This window comes from Acipenser ruthenus, chromosome 17, assembly GCF_902713425.1.
Source record: "Acipenser ruthenus chromosome 17, fAciRut3.2 maternal haplotype, whole genome shotgun sequence".
Taxonomy (NCBI): domain Eukaryota; kingdom Metazoa; phylum Chordata; class Actinopteri; order Acipenseriformes; family Acipenseridae; genus Acipenser; species Acipenser ruthenus.
This window is the reverse complement of record NC_081205.1, coordinates 22,509,664-22,537,470: the sequence shown is the minus strand read 5'-3', so window position 1 is coordinate 22,537,470 and position 27,807 is coordinate 22,509,664. Positions and strand designations below refer to the sequence as shown.

The 27,807-nt window shown below is 35.8% G+C and overlaps 1 protein-coding gene across 1 annotated transcript in view; it reads right to left on the bottom strand.

Annotated features, from left to right (window-relative positions):
• Positions 1 to 4,562: 4,562 nt before the first annotated feature.
• LOC117422850 (mucin-4-like) overlaps positions 4,563 to 27,807 on the bottom strand; it is an 85,431-nt gene continuing 62,186 nt past the window's right edge. The window contains exons 202-232 of the mRNA XM_058990492.1: positions 27,658 to 27,723; positions 27,498 to 27,566; positions 25,570 to 25,703; positions 24,965 to 25,126; positions 24,407 to 24,559; positions 23,899 to 24,029; positions 23,422 to 23,510; positions 22,821 to 23,003; positions 21,948 to 22,088; positions 21,456 to 21,575; positions 20,365 to 20,570; positions 19,541 to 19,616; positions 19,035 to 19,214; positions 18,654 to 18,755; positions 17,915 to 18,160; positions 17,005 to 17,148; positions 13,673 to 13,851; positions 12,652 to 12,814; positions 11,942 to 12,037; positions 11,196 to 11,315; positions 10,784 to 10,906; positions 10,408 to 10,527; positions 9,889 to 10,068; positions 9,071 to 9,189; positions 8,789 to 8,853; positions 8,162 to 8,361; positions 7,722 to 7,893; positions 6,640 to 6,825; positions 6,056 to 6,096; positions 5,552 to 5,642; positions 4,563 to 5,166 (exon numbers count right to left, since the gene is read on the bottom strand). Of these exons, the coding sequence (XP_058846475.1) occupies positions 5,563 to 5,642; positions 6,056 to 6,096; positions 6,640 to 6,825; positions 7,722 to 7,893; positions 8,162 to 8,361; positions 8,789 to 8,853; positions 9,071 to 9,189; positions 9,889 to 10,068; positions 10,408 to 10,527; positions 10,784 to 10,906; positions 11,196 to 11,315; positions 11,942 to 12,037; positions 12,652 to 12,814; positions 13,673 to 13,851; positions 17,005 to 17,148; positions 17,915 to 18,160; positions 18,654 to 18,755; positions 19,035 to 19,214; positions 19,541 to 19,616; positions 20,365 to 20,570; positions 21,456 to 21,575; positions 21,948 to 22,088; positions 22,821 to 23,003; positions 23,422 to 23,510; positions 23,899 to 24,029; positions 24,407 to 24,559; positions 24,965 to 25,126; positions 25,570 to 25,703; positions 27,498 to 27,566; positions 27,658 to 27,723 (4,046 nt within the window). The 3' untranslated portion in view covers positions 4,563 to 5,166; positions 5,552 to 5,562. The remainder of the gene's footprint in view (positions 5,167 to 5,551; positions 5,643 to 6,055; positions 6,097 to 6,639; positions 6,826 to 7,721; positions 7,894 to 8,161; positions 8,362 to 8,788; positions 8,854 to 9,070; positions 9,190 to 9,888; positions 10,069 to 10,407; positions 10,528 to 10,783; positions 10,907 to 11,195; positions 11,316 to 11,941; positions 12,038 to 12,651; positions 12,815 to 13,672; positions 13,852 to 17,004; positions 17,149 to 17,914; positions 18,161 to 18,653; positions 18,756 to 19,034; positions 19,215 to 19,540; positions 19,617 to 20,364; positions 20,571 to 21,455; positions 21,576 to 21,947; positions 22,089 to 22,820; positions 23,004 to 23,421; positions 23,511 to 23,898; positions 24,030 to 24,406; positions 24,560 to 24,964; positions 25,127 to 25,569; positions 25,704 to 27,497; positions 27,567 to 27,657; positions 27,724 to 27,807) is intronic.

Sequence of the window (27,807 nt, the reverse complement as noted above, 5' to 3'; positions counted from 1 at the left end):
CTGTGAAAGAATAATGGTCGCTTCTGACGGCACAAAGAACCTGTGGAGTTATGGGAACTATAGGTCGGGGAAGTGAGAATCACTATCTCCCCAGAGGGGACAGACGCAGAATCACTCGGCATATGAAAAAAAGTGAGGAGGAGGAAAAAAGCTAACGTAAGAGAAAGAGCTGAGCTGTGACTGGGTTTAAATAAGGAGTCAATGATGATAGACAGGTGAAATTAGGAAATAGCGAAGCCCTGGTTCACGCTCCCCGAATTTCACAAAGTTAACATTAACTATAAAAAAATAAATAAATACAACTGCACTTACTGTATAATCATCCAGGTAATTTCCCATGACTATTTTGGATAAGGGGATTCCTCATAGCGCTGTCCAGGGTGCTGAAATCTGATGCCAATCACAAAGATAGCAATAGACCAAAAAAGTGTTTATGCCATGGTATTTATATCAGTGGATATCCAGTACCTTGAGCAGCCGTGCAACACAGCCCATTGCATTTATGACACTGTGTGTCTCAGCTTTCAAATGAGACGGCAAATGCTAACTGAGGTACATTAATACCTAAGTTTCAACATTGCTTGTCCAGAAATGGGGTGTGGGTGGTTATTAATGAAGCCCTGTAGTCAGCAGTTTCCAGATTAGTCTTGGTTTCAGTAACAATTCAGGTTTCTGTTTTAACCACAACCTAAATATCTGTTTTCCTTCTCTAATTCTGCGACTGTTCAAATTCAAGTACAAATAAAACATATTCTTTAAACATTTTAAATCCCAAAATACAACCAGTTTTTAAAAACAAAATGTTCACAGCCACATTGTTTAAGAACCAATGACCTGGCAGACCTGGTAGTAATTCACATTTGAACTTGAATGGAATGAACTTGATTTTATTTTCTAAGAAACAACAATGCATTCCTGCTCCACATAATCTGTTTAAGACAGGGAACAAATTATTATAACTGGAAAGATGACATTTTGCTAATCCAATAAAGGACTACAGACTTTCATAATTGCCTGTAATTCTATGCCAGAAGCATTGTCTATACTCTAGAGCTCTGGGCTGCCTGATAACTTTATCATAACATTAAAGTGTTCTTTTGAATAATGAGTTTTATAAAGGCTCCCAATGCGGACAGGAGCCCAAATTCTCTGGTCCGATTTCACTCCTTGGGCTTGGCCTGAATTCTAAAGTCTGAATTCAGTCTGGGAGGAAATTACATCACTAAATGCCAATCAAAAATGTTGGAAGAGGCGGGAACATACCGTAAAGGGACATTTTGGCTGGTATTAAAGTCGGCGGATTTGCTACTTTGGGGTATAGTGACGGTATTTGAATTGCCGTTTTTCACAATTTGACTGTAATACCGTCTGAAGTGAATGCATGTCTTGACCTTTAACTCGCAAGTACTTCCTGCACAACTGACGTGACTTGCGTCTCTTGCTGAACATTGATAAAACTAAACTAGAAAGAAATACGACAGGTTATCTTAATAGTGTTGCAATTTTTTCTTACTTATAGTAAGATTGAATTAGAGCAAGTAGCAGTTTATAAATATTTAAGTATTTGGCTGGAAAGTGCTTTGTCTGATAAAGTTCCATCTAAAGTTAAATCTTGAATTAGGTTTCTCTTTCGCAATAGATCATGTTTTACACGTTCCGCTAGGTATACTCTAGTCCAGATGTCTGTTCTTCCAATACTGGATTATGGTGATGTTGTCTTTAAAATGGCCTCGAAAGCTGCTTTGTGGAAGCTTGATGCTTTATACCATTCAACATTTATAACTGCTGCTTCTTATCTTACTCATCACTGTGATCTTTATATTATGGTTGAATGGCCTTCATTGCACACTAGGCAATTGGATCATTGGCCTAGGATAGTTTTTAGAACCCTGATTCGGGAAACCCCACTATATCTGTGCAACCTATTACAGTTCTCTTCTTCAGTTTACAATTTAAGATCAGATTCATTTATTAGATTGGTTCTTCACAGAGTGTCCACCGTTTTTGGGTATAACTTATTTCAGTTTGTGGCTGCTTATGACTGGAATGAATTTCAAATCAAATTAAAACTACAAACTTTTGTTTTGGAGGATGTTTTTAGGATGTTTTTTCGGAATCTGAATTTGCTAGTGTATGTAATTGTTAATGGTTTATTTATTTATTCATTTTTTCTGTGTTGTATTTGTTTGCTTTGTGCTGCTGTGATGTTTGCCTCTTGACCAGATCGTCATTCTAAATGAGAAATTGTTCTGGTAAAATAAAGGTTAAATGAAATAACTCAGGGAACTTGGAAACACCTCCTTTTTCACCAACTCGAGTTGTCCATCAACTCGAGTTCTGGGAGAATTCAGAACAATTTGGGTACACCTGAGATGACTCGAGTTTGCTGACCATGGAAACAAGGTATAATAGAACCGCCACGTGACTTCATCAAAGTCATTGTGTAATATGCAGTGAAGCCGGGATGATGAGGACAACCTATCTATTTTAAAACATTATTAAATAGCTCCAAAAATGTCAAGCAGTTCTAAAAAACAGAGCACAAACAGCGATATGTTACGACTTTAATAAATAGACTACCAGACATTATCAGATACATGACTATATTAGTGTCGACTATTCAACTATTTTGTAATTGTTGTTCTGGCTCTAAGTTGCATCCAAAGGATGTACATTTATAACTTGAAATAATGACAGAAATGCAAAATTCTGAATATGAGTAAACATAGCTCTAAATTGTGTGCCTCTTAATACATTCTTGGTTAAAGTTTACTGTCTGGTCTATTGTACCATGATAAAATAGCAAAGTGTAATAAAGGGTTGTGAGAGTATTGCAAAGTACAGACAAGAACAAAGTATGAAAAGAATGGAACACGTTAAAGTAGTCAACTTTGAACTGGGATCGATCAGCCCCCGCTTAATCTCAGCTAACACCTTTGTGAGGCACAACGAGTTCCCTAACAAAAGGGCTCTCTTGAATAAACATCATAATTGGCTCACAGTTATGTGTTGTGCTGTTCTCGTTTTCCAGCAACAATAGAACATTTTCTCCTGGCTTCAAACTAATAATACATACTGTTCATCCAAAACTTCAAAAACAAAATCACAAATTATATATTAAAATTAAAACCTTAAACAGTGTTATTGTATTGTCCAACATGTTTTTTTTAACAGATTACCTTTATTAAATATACAGTATTCTCTGACAAAACAACCCCTGGGGTAGCTGCAGTAGATCATACTGTAACTTGAATTTTGAATACCTTTTTATTATTTGAATAATAATAGTAATGTATTATGATGTATATATGCATCTCCATGTTGCATGTTGATTTCAGTTGCAATGGGCCAAACATATCTGATAGACTTAGATCTTCAATTAGTAAACTTCCAGTATTTTCAGAAGGGTTGACAAGTAAGATTATGTTTAAATAATGACATTTAATAAGAATCTCTCTCAATTCGTACATATTCTCAAGGTTCACATGCGCTGTTGTAAAAGCATAGTAAAGTGTTTTAAATCATGGTAAAGCACATGCAACCATATTGTATAATGTAACATGCATTAGGTAGCCATGGTAAAGTATGGTCGGCATGTGGCAAAAAAGTCAGTTATCACTATTTAATCCAGCACAGTTTAATTTGGGGGCTTAACAGTCTGTGCTGGGGATATGCACACAATAAATTGGCCCGAGATCCAAACAAAATAACTTGTGGGTTTTTCTGTTCACTTATGAAGTTGCTGTCAAATCTGTAACGAAGGAGAGATGCTCCCCTAAGTGGCGAGATGACCTCATTACAAGAGAAACAAAATAAAAATAAAAAAGAAAGCTACATCGGTGTAGTTCTATGTAGTTTCTTGCATGATTTGTTATTGATCAGGGACTTAATATTTAATATCTCTGAACAAACATTTCACTCTCCTTGGAGAGTCATGGAAGGGAGGATACACAGGCAATAGACAAATAGGCAAAAACACACAAGAACATAAAACATATTGATACAATCCAGATAATACTTTTTTCGCTGTACTTTGGAATTTAAAGCGTCTGACAGAACCTTTCATGTACTATTTACTGTTTAAACGTTTGTTTTATTACAAGACATTAGTGATGTTAGCCATAATGCTTATGGTAACTAAAGATTTTAAAAGCGATCAACTAAGATATCTGAATCAAATTTTATTTTTAAATGCTGCTTACAAAACATAAAACAAAATTCATGTACACAAATAGCTATAGCCTGTTCAACATAACTTGAACTAAAAAAATCACAGAACCTTCAGCCAGTAGATTGAAACTTTACCAGCATATGAAGGGCAAACAAACAGCTAATACTAGAAGACTGTATTTGTGTAAACGAAACAAAAACTAAAGTTCAATGACAAACGTTTCGACTAGAAGTCTTTTTCAATGGCTTCACATCTTTGAAGAGTATGTACAAAAAAGACTTGAAACAAATATTGATAATGTATAGTTTATTTCATGTTTTTACATACAATGAAAAAAATAATGTTTTATATAATATAATAGATTCTGTTTTAAAATATGAAACACATTTCCCCCCAAAAACTTTATAGAATAAGAACAAATATAAAAATAAGACTCTTCACATTTGTTAGAAAAGAAACAGTGCAGAGGGCCCTATTCACAAACTTGTACCTACAAACTTGAACCTGGTTCAATCCCAGGTGGGGACCCTGCTGCTGAACCCTTGAGCAAAGTACTTTACCTAGATTGCTCCAGTAAAAACCCAACTGTATAAATGGGTAATTGTATGTAAAAATAATGTGATAACTTGTAACAATTGTAAGTCGGCCTGGATAAGGGCGTCTGCTAAGAAATAAACAATAATAATAATAATACTAATAATAATTGTAGCCTGTTTTGATGGAAAGTATACATGTAACTATTTTACACTATTTAAATAAGGCAACACCAGCCTAGAACAGTTTCCATGAATAAAAAAGTAATTTGTTCCATCAAAACAATTGCTGCAAGGTGGTGACAGGGGAGGGGGAGGCCAAACAAAAAGAAGCAACATGAATGAAAGCCCCACAGAGATTTTATGATGCTTGGATATGATGTGTTGATTAGTGGGCAGATTCTCCTTCTAGAAATACAACCAAGTTTTCCATAAATGGGATTTGGGAATTTGTTTTGCTTTCTGAAAAAAAAAAAAGAAACACAGGGAAGTTTAAATTATATCCATGCCATCGACATGCCATGTAACATTTCTCACATTTTGAGCTGCTAGAAACTCTTGCCTAAACTGCAACAGATTACATTTTTATACTGTACAATAAGACCCTACAAGGCATATTAACTTATATAAATCAGATCAGCTGTTTGGCACCATTCCATATTTATTTATCCCACTTAGGAATGTGCAATTTCATATTTCGCTACTTGCTGTAAATCAGAAAATATGATTCTGACTGGAGTGTGATTTTTATGGCATGGCATGTTGAATACACAGAGAAAGTTACCACGGTTCAGCTTCTGCCTTGTAATATGGGTGGACAACAAATTGCCTTTATATACAGTATTACCGTTCAGCTCTTTAAGGGTTAGATTTCCACTGTACAAGTTGTGGTTGATTGACTGGAGATTTCAATGAATCCTCTTTCATTCGACTCAATGCTGCAGAAAGGTAGGAAGTAAAATGACCATTTCAATGAATATAATAAGTACAGTATAACCCTGCTGTGAGGCCACAATGTAAATAACCCCTAATGATAAAGACCATGTTTTTACAGTCCTGATATGGTCCTATTGGTCCTACATTTAATATTAAGGCAGTAATTGTCATTTTTAGACTCAAGCATATCTAACCTCATATACTGTATGTGTGTGTGTGTGTGTCTATATATATATATATATATATATATATATATATATATATATATATAGACACACGCAGAGAAAAAAAAACTAAAACACCAAGTTAAATCTACATGGCAAATGAGGGGACAGTAGGTAAGATATTTTTTAATTATTTCATTAGCTATAACCCTTCTTTATCACTTTTTAAATATCAATGTTTTTTTACTTACGATTAAAAGGTCCATAACCCCAGAAGAAACCAGGCTCTTTACTGTAAAAAAAGGCTTAACTTATACATCAAAATAAACACAAACAAGCAACATTTCATTGTTTTTTTGAGTACATTTTTAATATTTCCCCCAAAAGACCTGCTGTAATCTATATTCCTTTAATCAATTACCACAGTAATGTGAATGATTATTCAATATGTTAAACCATAGTACAGTATATAGAATATTCATTTGAAAGTATGAAATAATTTTATTAAATTCATTACATTAAAAGTGATTTAAAGATGGCATGTGACTGAAATAGCACAGTTATCTTAACTAATGTATTCTTCTTTCACTGTACTGTATCATTCCCTGTATAAGTCATCACTCAAGGCAACTGTCACACATGCATACTCTCCAAGTATGGTGAAGGTAACAGTGATATTTTAGATCTGTACCAAGCTGGTGATTAAGAAATAAAGGGCTTGTTATTAAATATTTCCATTATACAGTTTGGTATTCCATGTAGTTAAAGTATTGATTTCAGTAATGTAGTTCCAGTATTGTTTTCAGTAATATTTTCATGAGTAGAATCAACATACCTTTCATTTAAATTAGGTGAACAACGCGTTTTTCTGCAATAGCAATAAAACAGCAGGGACAGCAGTACCACCACGACAAAGATGAAAGCCACGGTTCCAAACAGAATTCCAAAGAATGCACGAAGATTCATAGCCAGGTATTCACAATTTTCACCGTATGGTGCGTATATTTGAAACGAAACACATCTGAAGTTAAAGGAAATACAGTACATCAAATATATGTGATTTCATATGAAATCTGCCTTCATGAAAGCTTTACAGTAGGGAATTCAACACTATTCACACCCTGCTGCTGTGAGCTGCAATGCCACACTTGTTTTTTTCTTTTATATCGTATTGGACACCACACTGTATATTTATATGTATTATTCCATTCCACTGCTGATATCTATCATGCACAAATCTATACACAGTCAGGCATCTACAATGTCAGAAGTGGATGTACCTGCTGCAACTGCAATATAATATTTGCTGCTTTACAACCTGCATGGAAGAATCTGGCTTGGCATTTCATGAAACCAATGATTTATACAAAAAATTGTGTATTTTATTGCATTTACTCATTTAAGTACCACGGCACATGCGAATTGCATTGATTAACACTTTTATAAATAGTGTAACAATTTGTTTGGAGTTTATTATTTTTTTATTCCAACTGTTTTCATGTATAGTTTCGTTTCTAATATGTTTTTTTTTTTGTTTTCTAAATCAGATGACCTACATTATATCATGTTGTCCAGAGTGTTTTAAAATGGTTGGTTGTTGGTCATTTTAACATGTGCAATTAATTGTATCGTATAGTGTAAATTGTTTGATTTGCACATACTGTAAATTTAATTTTGCAGATTTATTTAATTTTTTCTAGTTTTCTGTAGAATCATGGTTCATGGTCAAAGCAGCATTTAATATATCGATAAATTCTGCATACCCTCACACTCACTGCTATTAGAATGATTAAAAAATGTACAGACATTTTTTTCAGTACATCCCTTTTTCATTTAGTTTGACATATTTTAGCCTAAATAACTTCATAGTGTTGAAAAAATCCACACTTCTTGTGCCTTCCCCTACCCCTTACTTACTTGCACATGGGTCCTTCAACGTAATGTTGGCATGTTCCTCCATTTTTGCAATAGTCATTTGTTAAACAAGGAGATACACACACAATGCCAATTTTTGGATCAAACACTGCTGAATAGCCCTTGATTCCTTTACTAGTACAGTTCATATGCTGTGAAAGGTCTTCAGCAGTTGCTAGAAACAAGAAGAACATTGATTATTATTATTTTTTACTATTTGATGGTAGTTATTCTTAGCAGTTCTGACTTCTGTTGCTCCAATAGTGAGTTATCTTTCTTTTCTATATATCAGCCTTTATCTGGCTTTATTATTGCTTTAAACTTGTCAGGAGAATCCTACTAGCTGGGGCTGAGCTGCCTTCCTCACTTTATTAAAATGTGACAATTCCATCGCAGATGAAAGCTTAAAATTTGTATGTAACTGAAAAAAAAATAATTCTCACTTTTGTTAACATCTGTGATATCAGCTTTAGTCACAGGTTCAAACTGCACAGTATCTTCTCTTCTCCGTCTCTGTACTTTGACATTTAAAACATCAATGATGGCATCTTGTAATTTATTATTTAGGAAATCAATGTCTGTAATGCTGGCACCATAATCAAACAAGGACAAGAACTCGGCAGCCACCCGATTATTGACAACTCTGTTTAAACACAAAATAAATAAATAAATAAATAAAGGTTAGTCAAACGTTATTTCTGTTTAACCAGGTAACATAGAACTACTGCATCACATACTGTCTGAAGTTAAACTAAGCATTAAAAATACTTAACAAAGGGCCAAAAACAAGTGAAATAAAATATTTGTACAGGACTGCACAGGTCAGAAGCCAATACATTTTGAACTCAGCAAAATACAAATGCATCTGAATAATTATATTGGACTGTAAATGTAAAAAATGGGGGTTACCTACACGTTTAAAAACCAGTAGCCAAACATACTACTTTTAACTAATACTTTAAGGTGACAGGTTTGCAATTTACAGGACATATTTTAAGTGTATTTGATCATATTTAACATTTAGTCATTTAAACATCTATCAAGTGTGTCAAACTTGACAGGTTACTTACTTCAAGGCGATATCTTGATTTTTAGCAAAGGTTTTCACAGTCAGGGCCAACATCCGCTGACCTACCTATTGATTGAGATATACAGTTTTTCAGATTTAGACACACTTGGAAAAAAAAGTCCATAGCTTCAATGCGTTTCTTCCTGGAATTTTAAATAATAATAATAATAAAACAAATAGCTGCTAAATAGATACATCTGTTGGGCTGTTATGAAGTAATTTTGTTTATACTTAATCCACTATTAATAGTACAAATGTATATGAGGTTAATTGAAAATCTTACCTTAGTATCAATCTGTTTTACTAGAGATACATATTCTGGGCTCTTAATATCACCAATGGCCTGTTGGTTATATTCCCCCTTCAATTTAAGACTTAACTTGAGGGATCTCTTTGGTGCACCTGTAGATATAGAAGGAAAAGTTCACTGTGCTTTTGCAAAATACAAATATTCTACTTTCAAAAGATATCAATTCCAGTGTAAAAGTTTAGGAAACTCAAAGTATAGTATATATTATAAAAAAAAAAAAACTTATTTTTTAGCATGCAAGTAACATATCCCATGTCTGGGATACAAATAACAAATGAGAAAAATTGGTCACCTCAAGGGCCAAAGCAGCTAACTCAAGACCCTGGTGTACACCCACATTCACCTTTCAAAATGACAAGGCATCAAATGCACAAAACCCCCTGGCCTTTGCCCTCCCCCCTAGCAATATGATCTAGCTAATGAATAAATGTACCATATTTTTTTAATATTTAAATAATTCTAAAATGAAAACTGCTAAGGACTACTCAGAAGACCCCCCAAATGAATGTCTGAATGGTTTATTCCTGGTTTGATAACTTTATTGTGTGCATTCTTCCCTTCTGAGAAAATCGTGCTAATGATAATGTGGACTAAATAGCTTTCAGAATCTAGCCCAAATGCGTTTTAAGTCTGAGTGCAATCTGATGTTGTTTCTCACAAACTTTATATTTACCTTCATGTCCAAATGCACACTGGATTAAAGGATGCTTGGACTACAGACAACCTTGTAACTGAAGCTGGAAACAACTTACATGATGAAAAACAGCCCATTGTGCCTCTTATTTACTTACTTGCTAAAGGCTTTGGCATAAAAGTTCCCCCAGCTACACCACAGCGTTCCCCTGTGTATGGACTGGGGCATGTGCAGGTGGCTTTACAGCCATCAGCTGGGATTTGAATGCAAGATCCTCCATTGCTACAGAAATCAGCTGGGCAATCACCACAACTATTGTTACAGAGTTTGCCATCCCCTTGAAAAAATGAAAGAACATCATTTGAAAAGAAAGAACAAAAGAATAAAAGCTGCGTAAAGCTCACTTCCTTACAAACTGTATATTATTTTACAATAAATATACAATATACAATAAACATACAACAAAAACAGAAACTGTAAAAACACTAAAAGAGATGGAAATAAGGCTGCAAAGCAGTTTGATCCATTCTGGGTTTTAATATGAGTTTAATCAGACCCACATCAGCTTGTGACCTATACACTGTTGCTAATCAAGCTCGTCGTAAAACCTGGAATGGGTGAACGTGCTATTGAATAGGCGTTTTATTCCCAACCCTGTGTAATCATGTTCTGTTACCTGTATAACCATGTTTGCAAGTGCATTTGTAGGATCCGGCAGAGTTGGCACAGTCAGCATATGGAGAGCATGAGGGTGAGTTCAAACATTCGTCAATGTCAGTGCAGAATTGTCCATCTCCTGTTTGACGCATAACATATTTAAGATTGATGAAGGCATTTACTTTATTGTACAACATCAGTGTGATTAGTAGAATGGTGACAGTTACAGTTGTGAATTGCTTCTACATCTTTAGTGTATCCACTTCTAAAGATATTGTACCCTCATTAAAAAACAACAAACACCACTGAACCATTGCATTTAAGAGGGTAGCTGATAATGCTGTCTTTGTAAAGTTTAATTCTATAAACACTTATCTAGCCATTCATTGCATTACCTTGAAATCCTTGCTTGCAGACACACTTGTAAGACCCAATTTCATTGGTGCAGTTAGCGTTTGGTGAACAAGGTGAGCTGGTCTTACACTCATCAACATCAGTACAGGATGTTTTTCCATCTCCTACAAAAACAAGGAAGGTTGCATTTTGGAAAAAAAAAGGTTACTGTGTTTTCATTTTATATTGGGGGGGGTCAGTAATGACAGGTATTTTAAAAAATACAGTAGTTTGTTTTGAATGAAGGGGAATGACAGAAAAAAAAGTTTAAGATGTGTGTGCGTTGTTATTAAAAATAGAAAAATTTGACCTCAACACAGCACTGTGAGGTGATAGCTACAGTCACATGAATGTAGTACATAAACTAAATGTAAATGTAAGGCAGCTGTAATTTTCAATTATCATTTCTGTTACCTGAATATCCTGCTTTGCAAGTGCATGTGTAAGATCCCTCTGTGTTGGAGCACACAGCGCTTTGGGTGCAGGGTGAGTCTGAAGTACATTCATCTTTGTCAGTGCACGTCTTTCCATCTCCTGTTGATGAAAACAGTACACTTTTTCAATTACCCCACTCATAACTCAAAATGATCTTCAAATAGTCTAAGCCTTCCTTTTTCCTAACGTGCAGAAGTGATGTGAATTATTTGGCTTATTCTCAGTTATGCATTAACTGTAAATCCTGGGATACAGGCACACCTGTTGGTGCAGTCAGCATTTGAGGGGCAGGGTGATTTTAAACATTCATCAATGTAGGTGCAAGATTCTGCTGTTATTGGCAAATAGATTGACCATATTACCAATACATTAGTAAATAAAACAAACCTTTTCAATTCCCATACTCATAAACACATTACATCCTTCAATATTGTTCATCTAATTATTCCCAATGGCCAAAAGCTTATAGGATTACTGAACTCAACAAAATCAACAAAACTGCACAAAAAGTTCAGAGTTGGCTGTCGAGCTAAAAATTTTTAGTTACTCCTTGTTACTTCTTTATTATAAAATATAGTCAAATACTTTTAAATCTGTATCAGCATCTTTACAACACAATATCTGGGTTAGCTCAGTAAATACTGTATATTCACATGCAGAGCATGCACATATTTAAAACAAACAACTTTAAGAAAGTCATGTGAAGAAACAGAAAAATTAATAACCTTTATATCCTTCCTTGCAGTCACATCTGAAGCTGTCCTTAATGCTTGTGCACGAAGCAGTGGATGGGCATGGGTTGCTTAAACAGTGATTTATATCTATACAGCAAAAAAGTGAGAATGATTATTTAAATTAGCATTTTACTGGCCGAGTTCTTAATTGGCTAAAGAACAATTTGAATAGGTGGATTTCAGTGTTCAAACAGATTTATGTAACAGCTTCAACAAAAAGTATTTATCTTATATTATTTGCTTTAAAGAATGTTTTAAGAAAGGCGTTTGAAATAAATCAGTTAAGAGGGTTTATTAGCTATTATTATTTTGTCAAAGTATCATTTAACCTTAGAGAATGCTTATAAACAATCAAAAACATTACTTAGATAATATTTAAAACAGTATTTTGAATAGGGTTAGTAGTTCTACATTAATCCAAAAAAATAGTGATTTGTTCAGGGATGGTAATATGTACAACACAAAAATAATAAAAAAATGTACTCTTTCTTTTATGTAATTTTTTTATTCAAATACAGAGATGGCTGTCAATGTTTTTGTAACAATAAGCTATTAGCCACATGATTTTCACTGTATTGTAATATTTGGACATTTTACAGCTTCTGTCAGCATGCATTTTATTATGATCGCTTGGTTCGGACTATAGTAGGGTTCATATTAGTTTAATGTACCCGAGTGTAAAGGGTAATGTATGTTGTTACCTGAGCATTGAATGCCATTCCCCTCCTTGCCAGCGGGACACTGGGCACAGCCTGTTGTTTCACTGCAAGCTACTCCTGGATAACAGCTCACAGTTTCACAAATGCTTTGTTGTGTTCGACAGTTCTTTCCTGTGTAACCAGCATTACACTTGCAGGATGTTTCCTGGGAACAAAGAAGGCAGGAATTACACTCAAGAAAAAAAAAAAAAAACTATCATTTTTTTACACTTTTAGAAATGGATAACATGGCATATTTAGAAATGGATGAAAGGGTATTAATTAATATTTGCATTATTACATGGACAGATTTACATCCAGCAAGTATTGACATAAGTTTGGCGCTATTCAGCTAATCGTAGAATGGAAAGAGTTTAATTGTTTTTCTATTACTCTACCATCCATATGTCATTCATGTTTTCTGATTTCAATTTCTTGTTTTATCTTTATTTTTCATCACATAATAAAAACGTATTTTTTTAAAAAGCTAAGCAAGGTTTAGCCACAGCCTTGCTGATGAAGACTTTGGTTCAGTATCACAAGGTTTTTGTGCTTTATTAATGTGTGAATACAGGTAAGAGTGTGAGACTAACATTTATTTGATTCTCGCCTTCCATACCGGTGCGAGCTTACCTACTGACAATTGTGTTGTGATGCACTGGTTGAGTTCATTACTGCTGTTAACGAGATACATTGGGTTTGATTTTAAATTAGTTTGGAAAAAAGTAATGCTGTAATTGTATTATATTTTTGTAATATCGAATCTCAATATGCCCTTTGTGGTTGCATTTATATATATATATATATATATATATATATATATATATATATATATATATATATATATATATATATGTGTGTGTGTGTGTGTGTGTGATGTTGCTATGAAGAACTAAGGCAGGGTTGTGTATATGTAGTATGAAAAATAAATTCATCATAGCGCATTTATGTATTTATGTCACGTTAGCAAAACATTTCCAGAATAGTTCTGTTTTAAACACACATTTCTATGTGTACTACTCACATATAGCGCAGAGTCACCGACTCTAGTGGTATCATCATAGACGCATTCACCACTGGTCCCACAGTTACACACAACAAACATTGGTTGCAAAATAGCAGTCACATTATTTCCTCCAACAGCTTCAACTGTTACACTCAGTGGCTTCACACTTGTAGGGATCCACGTGAGAATTCCACTTTCTAATAATAAAGAATCAGGTCATTCAAACAAACTTTTCAATGAACATTTCTATTACTTAAATCAATTGTGTTTGGGGAACTATTACGTTGAGATTCTATTCAGTTCCCTTTCAACTTGAAGATGACCACCAACCAATACTTTGGTGCCTTGGTGCGCATAGCGCCTCGGTGCACTCGGTGGTCGGTGCTTGGTGCATCCGGTACACACGGTGCTCGGTGCGAACGGTGCTTCGGTGCCTCGGCACGCAGAGCGCCTCAGTCCTCTCGCCCGCCGCGGCTTCTGCTATTGTGTCTCCCCTGATGCATGCTGCACGCTGGGGAGCGTCTGTTGTCACGACTTCACAGTTGTGTATCACGCCTATCCTTACGCCTTCACTCAGGTGAGAGGCTTGCCTCCACCGGCATAGGGCTTCCCAGCATAACCAAGACACTGTCAGCACCCTGAACAGGACCGTCTGTCCGCCTTTGGTCTCTCAGATGCGGTCCTTAGTACACTGCACAATGATAGGGCTTCCTGCACAAGAGCACTATATGCTTACAAGTGGAGGTATTTTCAAACTGGTGCATGGCCAGAGGTCATGACACCATCAACTGCCCCATAGCAATTGTTTTACAGTTTGTACGGTTCCCCTCTACGCTGAAAGTGTACCTGGCATATATTCTGGTGACCTGTTTTTCTAAGGGTGCTCTGCGGCGTCCTCCTAGAAAGACCGTCCTACCCGAGTGGAGCCTGGACGTGGTATTGGAGGCTCTAACTAAGGCCCGGTTGAGCCTATATATTCCACAGAGCTGAAATATCTCTCTATGAAGACAGCCTTTTTATTAGCCATCATCTACGCTAAGCGGGTGAGTGAGCTACAGGCTCTGTCTGTGCACAGTTCCTGTATATGCGTTTGGGACAATATCGTTATGCACGAACCCGGCACACAGACTGGAGAATTGCAAACGTAATACCAATCCACAAAAAGGAAGACAAAACCGAACCAGGTAACTACAGACCAATAAACCTGACTTCTATTATGTAAACTTATGGAAACTATAATAAAATCCAAAATGGAAAATGACCTACATGGTAACAGTATCCTGGGAGACAGTCAGCATAGTTTTAGGAAAAGGAGATCATGTCTAATTAACCTGCTTGATTTTTTTGAGGATGCAACATCGACAATGGATAATTGCAAAGCATACGACATGGTTTATTTAGATTTCCAGAAAGCTTGTGACAAAGTCCTGCATAAAAGATTAATTCTCAAACTGAACGCAGTAGGGATTCAAGGAAATGCATGCACATGGATTAGGGAGTGGTTAACATGTAGAAAACAGAAAGTACTGATTAGACGAGAAACCTCAAAATGGAGCGAGCTAACCAGTGGTGTACCACAGGGATCAGTATTAGGTCCTCTGCTATTCCTAATCTACATTAATGATTTAGATTCTGGTATAGTAAGAAAACTTGTTAAATTTGCAGACTACACAAAAATAAGAAGAGTGGCAAACACTGTTGCAGCAGCAAAGGTCTTTCAAAATGATCAATACAGCATTCAGAACTGGGCAGACACATGGCAAATGACATTTAATAGAGAAAAGTGTAAGGTACTCCACGCAGGCAATAAAAATGTGTATTATAAATATCATATGGGAGATACTGAAATTGAAGAAGGAATCTATGAAAAAGACCTAGGAGTTTATGTTGACTCGGAAATGTCTTCATCTAGACAATATGGGGAAGCTATAAAAAAAGGCCAACAAGATGCTCGGATATATTGTGAAAAGTGTTGAATTTAAATCAAGGGAAGTAATGTTAAAACTTTACAATGCATTAGTAAGACCTCATCTAGAATATTGTGTTCAGTTCTGGTCACCTTGTTACAAAAAGGATATTGCTACTCTAGAAAGAGTGCAAAGAAGAGCGACCAGAATTATCCCAGGTTTAAAAGACCTGTTGTATGCAGACAGGCTAAAATAACTGAATCTATTCAGTCTTGAACAAAGAAGACTGCGCGGTAATCTGATTCAAGCATTCAAAATTATAAAAGGTATTGACAATGTCGACCCAAGGGACTTTTTCGATCTGAAAAAAGAAACAAGGACCAAGTGTCACAAATGGCGATTAGATAAAGGGGCATTCAGAACAGAAAATAGGAGGCACTTTTTTACACAGAGAATTGTGAGGGTCTGGAACCAACTCCCCAGTAATGTTGTTGAAGCTGACACCCTGGGATCCTTCAAGAAGATGCTTGATGAGATTCTGGGATCAATAAGCTACTAACAACCAAACAAGCAAGATGGGTCGAATGGCCTCCTCCCCTTTGTAAACGTTCTTATGTTTTTATGTTCTTACAGCGGCTAGCTGGGCTGTGCCGCATACATTCACCAGGTTCTACTGACTTAATGTGGTAGATCCCTCTAAGCCTTCATTAGCCACAAGGGTCCTTGAGGTTGTACGCGAACACGACCAACACTAGTTGGCAGTAGCAAGGCGTCCCTCATATGCTGTCCGCTCATACTCCCTCTGGTATACTTTCCCAAAAGTATTGGTTGGTGGTCGTCTTCGAATTGAAAGGGAACGTTAGGTTACTTACTGTAATCCTGGTTCCCTGAAAGAGAAGACGACCACCAAACTTTGCAAGATCGCATCACTCGCATTTGTGGGTTCGATGCAAAAGAGGAAGTGAGTTCCGAGGAGCGACTACTTATGCCCTTGGCAGGCGGGACCGAGGACGTCACTCCACGGAGGGGCCTATCGGCAGCTCTGACATAAAATGCTCAGCAAATATCTACCTAAGGCAGGCATATCCCAAAAGTATTGGTTGGTGGTCGTCTTCTCTTTCAGGGAACCAGGGATACGGTAAGTAACGTTTATTTACATTGAGAAAGACTACTTCTCGAAACATTTGCCACAAATTATTACATTTCCTATAAATATTTCAATATTTATGGTACCACAATTTTATTAAACAGTGGTAATGAGTAAGAAATTCACTGGTGTTAAATAAGTATATCAATATCGCACTTTCAGGACCACATAATATCCAAAACAATAGCTGTACACATATCATACATACAGTATGTAATGTCACATCATATTATAATATTACAACAGATTAAAAATGCACCAGGAATTAAACTGATCCAAGAAAGGCCAAACTTCACCTGTCAAATTCACATCTCCTGATGTAATAGGGGTGAATTTAACTTGTGACCCATCACTTGTTTTTGCAGTGTATCTCTCTGTAACTGTTTTTCCAATATTGGCTGTAAACAGTTTTATTCCTGTAATGTTGGGTGGAAAAGACTCTGAAATGGAAACAAAAGGTTTTAATTTCCAAGCAGCATTCAAGTGTGCAATTTAAACAAGCCCAGTTCACGCTTGTTAGTCAGAGTTAGCTGCTACAGTGGAGTGGAATTCATCGAATGCCTGTTCCACAGTACAGCACTCATAACAGGTAATTTCAACAGAGCAAGAGAAAATGCAACTTCCCTTCTGATTCTAAAGAAATCTGAGTCAGGCAACCTGCACAGCGCACCTTACTTCCCTGATTGAAACTTGCTTTCTGTAGTGCACTGTGCACATCATAGCCCATGGGGTAACATTGGGTTTATCTCACACAGTTTGACAGATGGATCCTCAGCCATTTATGGGTTGATGAGCACCATGATATGGCTTTGTAAGCTCCATGCTGTATTTTTTTTATGTAACTATCCCATTCAAGTCTTTTAATGTGTTTGTAAGAACTGTAAGTACAATCTGTAGTATAAGGTCAAATCAACAACTGTCCAAATTTAGCATATTGATGTTGTGTTTCAAATATGTAACAGGTTTAATGAACAGAAAACAACTGAAGATGTCTCAGTGTATTTGCCACTATTTTAGATTTTAGAAAACAAAACGTTTTTTTGGTGTTGTCATATTTTTCAAATGTATTTTTGTTTGTATGATTCTGTAAGGATTCCATTGTAACCCATATGGCTCTTAACTCTCGTCAGTGGCACATTAAGAGAGACACAATGAAAACACCTCTGTTCAAAGACACTGAAAAGGGAAAGCTGAATGAAAACTTACCAAGTGCTTTCTTATTCTCTGCAAAGCTAGTTAAAGTTTCCTTTGTGGCCAATCCTATGGTCAAATTACCAGTGCTCATTCCATCAAAAATACAACTAACATCATTGCCACATGCTGCTTCTACTTTGGCATAGCCTTCTAGCTTTTTAAGATCTTCCAGGAACACAGGTTTGAAACTTGTATCAGCAGTCTTGCTTTGGACTGATCTGCTTTTACTTGGGAATAGGCTTTCTTGGCCAGCATCCCCTGTAGAAAAAAAGTCAGACTTTTAATATCATGTTTTATCTCATTCACCAAGCTTCAGTTCATTTTCCAAGAAAATACACAGTTGATTTAACACAATTCTCCTGTTGAAGATATTTTGATTCTTTGCTTGTATTTTATACTTCATTGAATATGGGGGAGACATTGTTATAGATGAAAAGTTGCAACTGGTTCCTATTGGTTCCTATTACCCAATTACTTAATGTGTTGTAGTTGACACTTACTCCAAGGTCTCGTCACAAAAAGAATAATACAAGGTACCAGAATGCAGTGTATCTATAATGTTGCATATCTTAACTTAATGTAAAAAAAGTTATATTAGTAGCTAATAAGAGGTAAGAAAATGGATTTGAAAGCATTGATTAGTCCTCTTAATGCCACGCATAAGAGGATTTGAGCACAGTCTTAATAACACCTCTCTAACTAACACCACAGTTGTAAAGATCATTAAAACACAGCAAACAGCTGAACTTACACGTTAAGCCAAATGTGTATATTTCAGACTCTGTACTTGAAGGTGGAATGGTATCTCCATTTCTCTTTTTAAGGTCATCACTTTGGTCATCATTCCATTTTCCTGATGGGTGAAAAAAAATCATAAAATGCATCTTCTGAACAGTTTTCCACTAATTTTGTAACATTGTCAGTTTCAAACTGATAAACATAGCTCCATAATTGCTTTATTTTCTCCTAAACTGGTTTTGTTCCAGTTCCTACACACACTTCATAGTAAATGTCAGTGGATGGATTTGACACACCCGTAGTACTGTAGATGTTTTTTTAAATTTATTTAAATATTTTTGTTTCTTAATTAGCTGGTGTTATATTGTTTTGCAACAGACAGGCTTGTTCTTACCAAGAAGGCCTTCAGTTTTGTTTTTATATTTAGAAGGCAGGTTAACAACAGCATTCAGCAGTGACAAGGATGCTGTTACTTTAATTGAAAGGATTCCGTTAAATGTGGCGGATACTGTGTTTCCACTACTTCTCTTAAGCAGGATTTCATCTGCTTCATAAAACTCTCCAGAGTCCAAAACTTGAAAGAAAACAAAAAAACAATATATATAAATATAAACACACAAACCTCCATCATGTACCTTACTGCAGTGCAGGTTTCATAAGCTTTGGCAGGTATCATATTTATATTGGTTTGTCTTGGAAGATGGAAAACAACTATTACATTTCAGAGATGTTCTATGTTTTATGTATGCATCAGCTATATATGTATCAATTGATCCAACAGTTTATCCTTTATCCCTGTGTTGTTAGGGCTTAGTAACTTTTAACATTTAATTCTGTTGTTTCTTTCCTGAACCTGCAGTTGTCTGGTGAAATCTTTACGACAGCAAACTGGTATCTTACCCGTTGTGAATTCTGATATTAGGTTGTTGTTTACGATAACATCAACTGAGTCTGTTCCTTTCAGGGTCCATAAAACCTGGAATTAAATTAAACAAAAAGGGGTTTAGATTAAATGAATTATTTTGAAATATTAGATTCTAGATTCTAGGACGACCACCACATGTCAGAGAGGGTGATGCAGCTGATACCAGTGTGGAAGTCGATATAGTGGTAATTCTGTATATATGGACAGTGTACAGGCAGGTTTTCTCCACTTTATATTGTTAATGCACATTAGGATTAATTAACTTTATTGAAACATTGTACATTCATGAATCTAAAAAAAAAAACAGTAGTCTATTTAATCATAGAGCTAAACGCTGCTGACATGTTTCTGAATGCTGACCTTTTGACCTTTGGTGACCACACCTATCAAAAAATCTGATTGTGACATCAATCAACCAATCAATTTTTATTTTATATAGCACCTTTCATAGTGGACCACCATCACAAAGCGCTTTACAAGATGCAGTAACAACAAAAAAATCCATAATACTTTAAACAGAGAAATGCCTAATACATGCTAAATAGTTAAAAAAAGGTCTATCCATGTGTAGACACCATATATGTATGTCAAGAGAAACCAAAGTTCTGGCCTGGTTAAGTCACAAGAGGTTATTTTTAATTTAACGTTCACAACAGTGATGTTTCTTTCTCAGGGATTCCTCGAACTGAAAATATATGTTGTATAAATTATTAACATAGTGAACTAGACTGAAAACTAAAGCTCCTTTGGGAATACCTGCCACACTAAATAATATAAGAATACATTGTCCTAAACTTACTGTGTTTGTTGTCCCATTTTCTTTATACTGAGCTAAAAAATTATTGAAGTTGGTGGCTTTTGAATTAGGAGTGATGACCGTGCGAGCCTGCAAAGTGAAACTGCTGTCTGAATCCTGTGCATTAATCAGGATGAAATCTCCCAGCCCATTAAAGGTATAGTGCAAACCATCAAATGATGCTATGTGTGGATCTCCACTCATCAGCCCTGCCCAGATACAAAAGGAAGAGTATTGCAAGTTACATTTGGTACTCACATTGATTTATACAATCCTACTTTTGTTATGTTTATAACCACAAAGTCAAAGAAACGTTTCTTATACAGCGCTCAAGGCTGTTTCAGCCAATCGGAGCACAGATAGCCATTTGTTTTCTTTTACACAGCAACAGGACAGATCCAACCCAAACCATGTAAATATACCCTCATCCATGCAGTTATATTGATAAATGTGTAATTATAGCCATGTAGTTACACTACAACCCGGATACAACTTTCAACTTTGCTGGCCTCACATTAGTTATCACAGATGTTGCTTATCATGTGGTGTTTGTTATTTGCTACTTGCTATACAGAGGAGCCATAATTCAAATGCAATCCTAGGGCATTTAATAAACGTCACGGTCTACTAAGCAGTCTTAAGTTTCTTCCTTCAAAAAAGTGTTTATTAAACTGGACTGGAGTAAATGTTTCACAAAATAACACAACAAGTCCTGCTTGTCATCATGTCCTGTGTGTCCTTTTTTTACCATTACAGGAACAGAGTTGACATTCTTTAGGTAAAGGGATGTTATGAATCAGTGGCAGGGAATGCACCACAGCTGAGGAGAAGTGGAGGAGCAAAGTGAACTCCATAACAAGTAAGCTCCGTCCTGGAGTTAAAATGGGGGAGCTAATTTTGACTAGAGGGTGAGAAAAGGGCACAAAAGTCTAAACTACGGAATGATTTAGTGAGCAAACATTCATTGTTTTATATTTAGTATATGGGCATAGTGTAGGACACTGCATCACTGTAGTTCAGTTTCTAGCTGTGCTCTTCATTACACCAATTTCCAATTTAACTGGATCTTCATGTATGACAACGTGAAGGATTACCTGACGATGGGGCTCTATAAGAGCTGCAGTCTCTCTGAGGTCTCTTTGTCTGGTAGTAGTCACAGAAGTTTGGATCTTCAATGTTCTTACAGCACCATGTATGGGCCTGAATTTCTAAATCTGTGGGGGGAGGGGAGTACTGGTTAAATAAACTTTATATCGGTTATCAATTCCTTAACAGTTTTTATTGGTATTATTATTACTTTGATTCTCTACAAATCACAGCGATTTCCGAAAATCTACTATTGACATGCTTTTTTATTGAATCATTGGAATTTAGGTATAATTTAAGTAGAATCAGAGACTGAATATGATGTTGTATACTGATCAATACAAATTGGTTGTTGTGGTTTCACTACAGAAAAACTCCCATGTTTAGTGTAGATGAACACTGGACATGGTTGTGCACAAAAGGTATCACCTGTATTACATGGTAGAATTGAGAGAATAAAAACAAAAGGGTGAACAATTGTATCTAAATAAACATATTACCTTCAGCTTGACTGCGTTCTGTGATATTTTTTGGGTGCCTCTCAATCCAGCCTTTGTAAAATGAGCCTTTTTTGTCATAGAGGCACCTGACTCCTTGTCTATTGGCCGAGAAAACCTTGCGCAAAACTGTAAAATCCCCATCTGATGAAAAAATAAAAAATGCAAAATATACATCTCTACGGTCGTTTGAAAAAGGTATGTTTATCATATTGAAACATTGGCCAACTGGTTCTTTCAGCAAAACAATACTATGGGCTTAAACCATAAAATATATCAAGTCTTGGCAACTTGTTATGTTTTAGCATATATTTTTCCATCAAATTGGATACACAAAAATATGTTTTTAGTCAAAGTTGCTAAATCCTCCGTTACCCTAGCCAAGCCCTCTGAACCCGTTACAAAATCAGGCAGTCATACCAAGTTTCACAAGGGTCAAAATATGAGCCTAAAATGATCTATCCTAAAGCCTGAAATGTTGTTTGGTCAAATGTCTTGATTTTTGATCAGTTAAAGCATGTACATGTGTATTACTCTTTTCAATAAGATTCAAATACAGTAGTGAATTCAGTTGGGCATATCAGCACACAAGAGAGAAGGACAACAGGTACATGCAGGCAGGTTTAAGTAGTGCAGATATGTACCTTTATATGAGAGGATGAGTTACCTGTCCTGACTGAACATTTAGTAAGCTTTTATTTATTTTTTTTATTTTATTTTTTTTTGGGGGGGGGGGGGCGGGGGGGGGGGGGGGTGAAGCATATGATAATAGAGAGTTTTCTGTAGTTTTTAATAGTAAGCAAATTCTAAACACATTTGTCATCTAATAATTATAATTAACTCTTATCTAGTTATTCCTAACAGAAGCCAGCTCACCTGTCCCAGCTCTACGGTATCTTCCATCTTGCTGTCCTTGCTGCAAACTGCAAGGGCAGTCAGCCATATCTGAGGCCCATGTTGATACCTCTGGCTGTAGTTCAACCCATTCTAGACACTTCACTTTGGCATTTTCTTTAAAGGTTCCTTTGGTCAACTTGTAAATCCAGAGTCCCCTTATATCTGAAAACAAAGGTCAACAAATAAATGGGTTCTCTTGAATAAATATACAGCACCACTGAAATATTTGAGGAATACAAACATAACTGACATCAGGAGATGGAAACCATTAGCCTGTTCTGCCATGTTGCCATTTGTGACTGAAACTGACTTGCAACAGGGAGATGGGGCTGTTATACTGTATATTACAGAGTACATGCCAAGAGTGAAATCTATCAGTCGTTAGGGGAGGACAAAAGTGTGTACTTCATATCGCAAGGGAAGTGAATTAAATGTATTTTGAATAGTCTTTAAAATAATATAACTCATCAGTTTTCTTTTTACTAATATTTATTAATAATAATAATAATAATAATAATAATAATAATAATAATAATAATAATAATAATAATAATAATAATAATAATAATAATAAACTTACTTGAATTAGCTCCTATAAATCTGTCAGGTCGGTATTTATCCTTTGGTGTTTTTGACATCTGGCCATCATTCAGGAAAAACCCATCAGCACTTTAAAATAAACACATTATGGTATGTAGTAAATATGGTAGATTCAACGTTGTCATTTCTTGCAAACGAACTTCTCATAAAAATAGACAAAGGAAGGGGTATATTAAACGTCTACTGTATCTGAATAGCAGACCCAAGAACAATTGTATTAAGGCTGTACTCTGTATGATAGTCTTTGTTTATTATCAACCCTACTTGATGTTTTTTTTAAGATCCTTACTTGTCTTTTTATTGCATGCTATGTATAATGCTTTGTATTAATGAGTGTTTTTTCTTGTGTCTATTACTTCTGTTATGCAAATCATCAAGGACGAAATGCACAGGGATTGATTAAACATAATGCCATTGATAAATGTACATGTTCACTTCATTGATTTATATACAATACCTGTTGTAACCCATCTGGACATTTGTAGTGGCCAGCCTATCAGTGTCCCAGTTCATTCCTTTATCTTTGTATAGCATCATGGCATAAGCCTCAACACCATCTGTGGTGATGATAGCCTGGAAGGTGTTTGTCTACAAATAACAACAAAGATACATTGCATTACCCCAGATAAAACCACTGGGAACAGATATTAAAACAATTACAATACCAAATATACTCATACCCATGGTCTAATTTTGACACACAGTCAAGTTTATTGTTTAAAACAACAGTGGAATATGTACTTTATCCTTAGCACATGGCTCAACCATTTTACTAGATGACTAAGGTCCAAGTACCATACACCATTGACTGACTTAATAGGAAAGTAACCACACAGTTGGATCAACAAGAACCCACTGCAAACACAGCATGAGAGTTACAATAACATAAAAGTAAACACATGCTTTAAAATATATACATATACTACACTTTGGAAATACAGTAAGTATGGAATACAAAACTTTACCTTATCCTTAAACCTTTCAGCTGGGTATGCAGGGATATTTTCCCATGTGATCTTGAGAGTCCATTTGGCTGTGTAGGTCACTTTTAGGTTGGTCTGAATCTTCAATTCTATGTCTTTTACAATAGAGTTACTGCTTGATATAGTTGAGTATTCCTGTTAGGGGGGAAGCAATATGTTGGTTGATCTTAAATTTGCTTGAAAGCTCTAGCCTCATGATACACAGTTCTACAGTGTTTGATTTGGGTATTTGAGTCAATTTCTGCAGGTTTAAAAAACTGGTTTTAAACCGATATTGATGGAGTAAATGAGGTTGGAAGAGGAATGCTCTTCTGATATTAGAATGAAAATGAATTTCAGTTTTGAATGCGCCCACTGCATCCAAAGTTTTGATGGTTTAGGATGTAACATATGTTGCCTGTTCCCCAGAGCATTCTAAAAATATGGTCTTTATTTGCTCAAGTCTATCTATATAGGCTAGTTTAGATTAGTGCTAAGCAAGGTCTGTTGAAACATATTTTGGAGCATATTTATTGTATTTTTTTAAATTCCACAAATCACCTGATAATAAATGTTTCCTCCAGAGCTGAGGTCAGCATCATCCCAAAATGCAGCTAACATAGCAGGCTTTGAGGAAGTCTTGAAGCCCTCAGCTGATGGATTAGTATAGTTCCTAATTTCACTATCGAAGGCTGGGAATATTATTTGTCCATTGTCTGTAAACTGAAAAAAATAGAAAACAAAACATGCTTCTCATTATTCATGCTGATAACATTGATATCGAGTTAAGGGCTACTGTAAACAGAAATGAACTAAACCAGAAAAAAACCTTTCATTTGATGTTTGTATTGAAGTTAGTCTTGAGTGGTTTCTAATTAGTTTCAGAATTATACAGTAATTGTTATTTTCTGAAAAAAATATTTTCAAAGTCAGCTAAGTGGCAATGTATGTTTTAATCCTGTCCAGCATAAATGTGTGTAATAGGATGGAGGCAGACAATCATGCTCACTGCAAGTAAGCTTCTTAACGACTATACAATACAGCCAGGCTCCTCTGCAAGGAATACTTATAGAGCTTTTAACCTCATCTCACAAACAGGGTCACAATCTGTAACGGCACACAATCTGTTATATCAATGACAGTAAAAATGAAGAATATTCACATACATAAAGAGATTTGTACATGGTTGCTCCAAATGGAAATCCAATTTTAGGTTTCAAGAGTGAAGATGTGACCTCTGCATTATTTTCTTTTATGCTTAAATCTCCTGCAGTCACTCCAAATTCATAAAGTGCAACCGCTGTGGAAATAAAGAGACAAAAAACGAATTTCAAGCACTGTGATGAGGCAGAGCACTTTATTGCTTTTGTTTGTTTCATGTGGGTAGTTATGATTTCAGTGCCACCACCAGAGTCTTGAATACATTCGCAGTTGATATTTATGTGCCTGTCTGGGCTTCATTTATCTTGAAAAAGCTACCTGTATCACATGTATAGCATAACTTTTTGGTTTGCTTGTTAAGTGTGTTGAAAAATAGCAATGCAATGCATTGCAAAAAAAAAAAAAAAATAGATGCTCACCAGGTCCAAGATATTCAACCGTAGTTGTCAAAGAACATAATAACATAAGAAAGTTTACAAACGAGAGGAGGTCATTCGGCCCATCTTGCTCGTTTGGTTGTTAGTAGCTTATTGATCCCAGAATCTCATCAAGCAGCTTCTTGAAGGATCCCAGGGTGTCAGCTTCAACAACATTACTGGGGAGTTGGTTCCAGACCCTCACAATTCTCTGTGTAAAAAAGTGCCCCCTGTTTTCTGTTCTGAATGCCCCTTTATCTAATCTCCATTTGTGACCCCTGGTCCTAGTTTCTTTTTTCAGATCGAAAAAGTCCCCTGGGTCTTCATTGCCTACCTTTTATTATTTGGAATGCTTGAATCAGATTGTTCAAGACTGAATAGATTCAATTCTTTTAGCCTGTCTGCATACGACATGCCTTTTAAACCCGGGATAATTCTGGTCGCTCTTCTTTGCACTCTTTCTAGAGCAGCAATATCCTTTTTGTAACGAGGTGACCAGAACTGAACACAATATTCTAGTGAGGTCTTACTAATGCATTGTAGAGTTTTAACATTACTTCCCTTGATTTAAATTCAACACTTCTCACAATATATCCAAGCATCTTGTTAGCCTTTTTTATAGCTTCCCCACATTGTCTAGATGAAGACATTTCTGAGTCAACATAAACTCCTAGGTCTTTTTCATAGATTCCTTCTTCAATTTCAGTATCTCCCATGATATTTATAATGCACATTTGTATTGCCTGTGTGCAGTACCTTACACTTTTCTCTATTAAATGTCATTTGCCATGTGTCTGCCTAAAAGGTATTGTTGTGGTTGGCACTAGATGGTAACGGGGGCCCGACATAACATATGTCACTGCATTATTACATTTGCACTAATATTACAGACATTACACATTAGTTGCAATCCAGAATTAAATGTACCCAATTAAAAGCAATGCACATGTTTAGAACACGACAAGACTTCATGTATTCCTTCCTGAAGAAATCTTTAATTTAGAATCATCACTTGAACCCATTATGAATCATAATCTGACCAGCGTGGTAGTAGATATGATCATCATTAAGTATAGCTCTTTCTTATTTGAAATGGAATATTGTGCAATGTTGTTGTGGTCTAATACCTGTAGTCGTAGCTGCTGCTGTTGTCAATTCTGAGCTATGTGGTGTTTATTTATTTATTTCTTAGCAGACGCCCTCATCCAGGGCGACTTACAATTGTTACAAGATATCACATTATTTTTACATACAATTACCCATTTATACAGTTGGGTTTTTACTGGAGCAATCTAGGTAAAGTACCTTGCTCAAGGGTACAGCAGCAGTGTCCCTCACTAGGGATTGAACCCACGACCCTACGGTCAAGAGTCCAGAGCCCTAACCACTACTCCACACTGCTGCCCACACTGTTGTAGTGATTGCCTCAGCTGCAAGGAAAAAATAACAAATTGTCATTGAAAATTAGGTTTACAAAAATAAAATGAGACTTCTTTTCCTGATGTCCAGTACGTTACCTGTTGTGGATGCTACTGTCGATGGGTGTGTGGTGTGAGGTGTTGTACCTTTTAGAGTGGTTGACTCAGCTGCAATAAAACAAAATGATTAATACAAATTCGGATGTATCTTTTATTTAGATATGTTGTTTCTTTCGCGTCTTTCTATCATGTATAATACCTGTAGTGGATGTTGTTATTGATGTTTCTGCAGCATGCGTTGTTGTTGTTACCCCTGTTGTCCAAACTATTAAAAAAAAAAAAAAAAAAAAGAACAATATGAATTATAATGAAGTCCTTCTTTTCTGATATGTTCATTGCTTCACATATT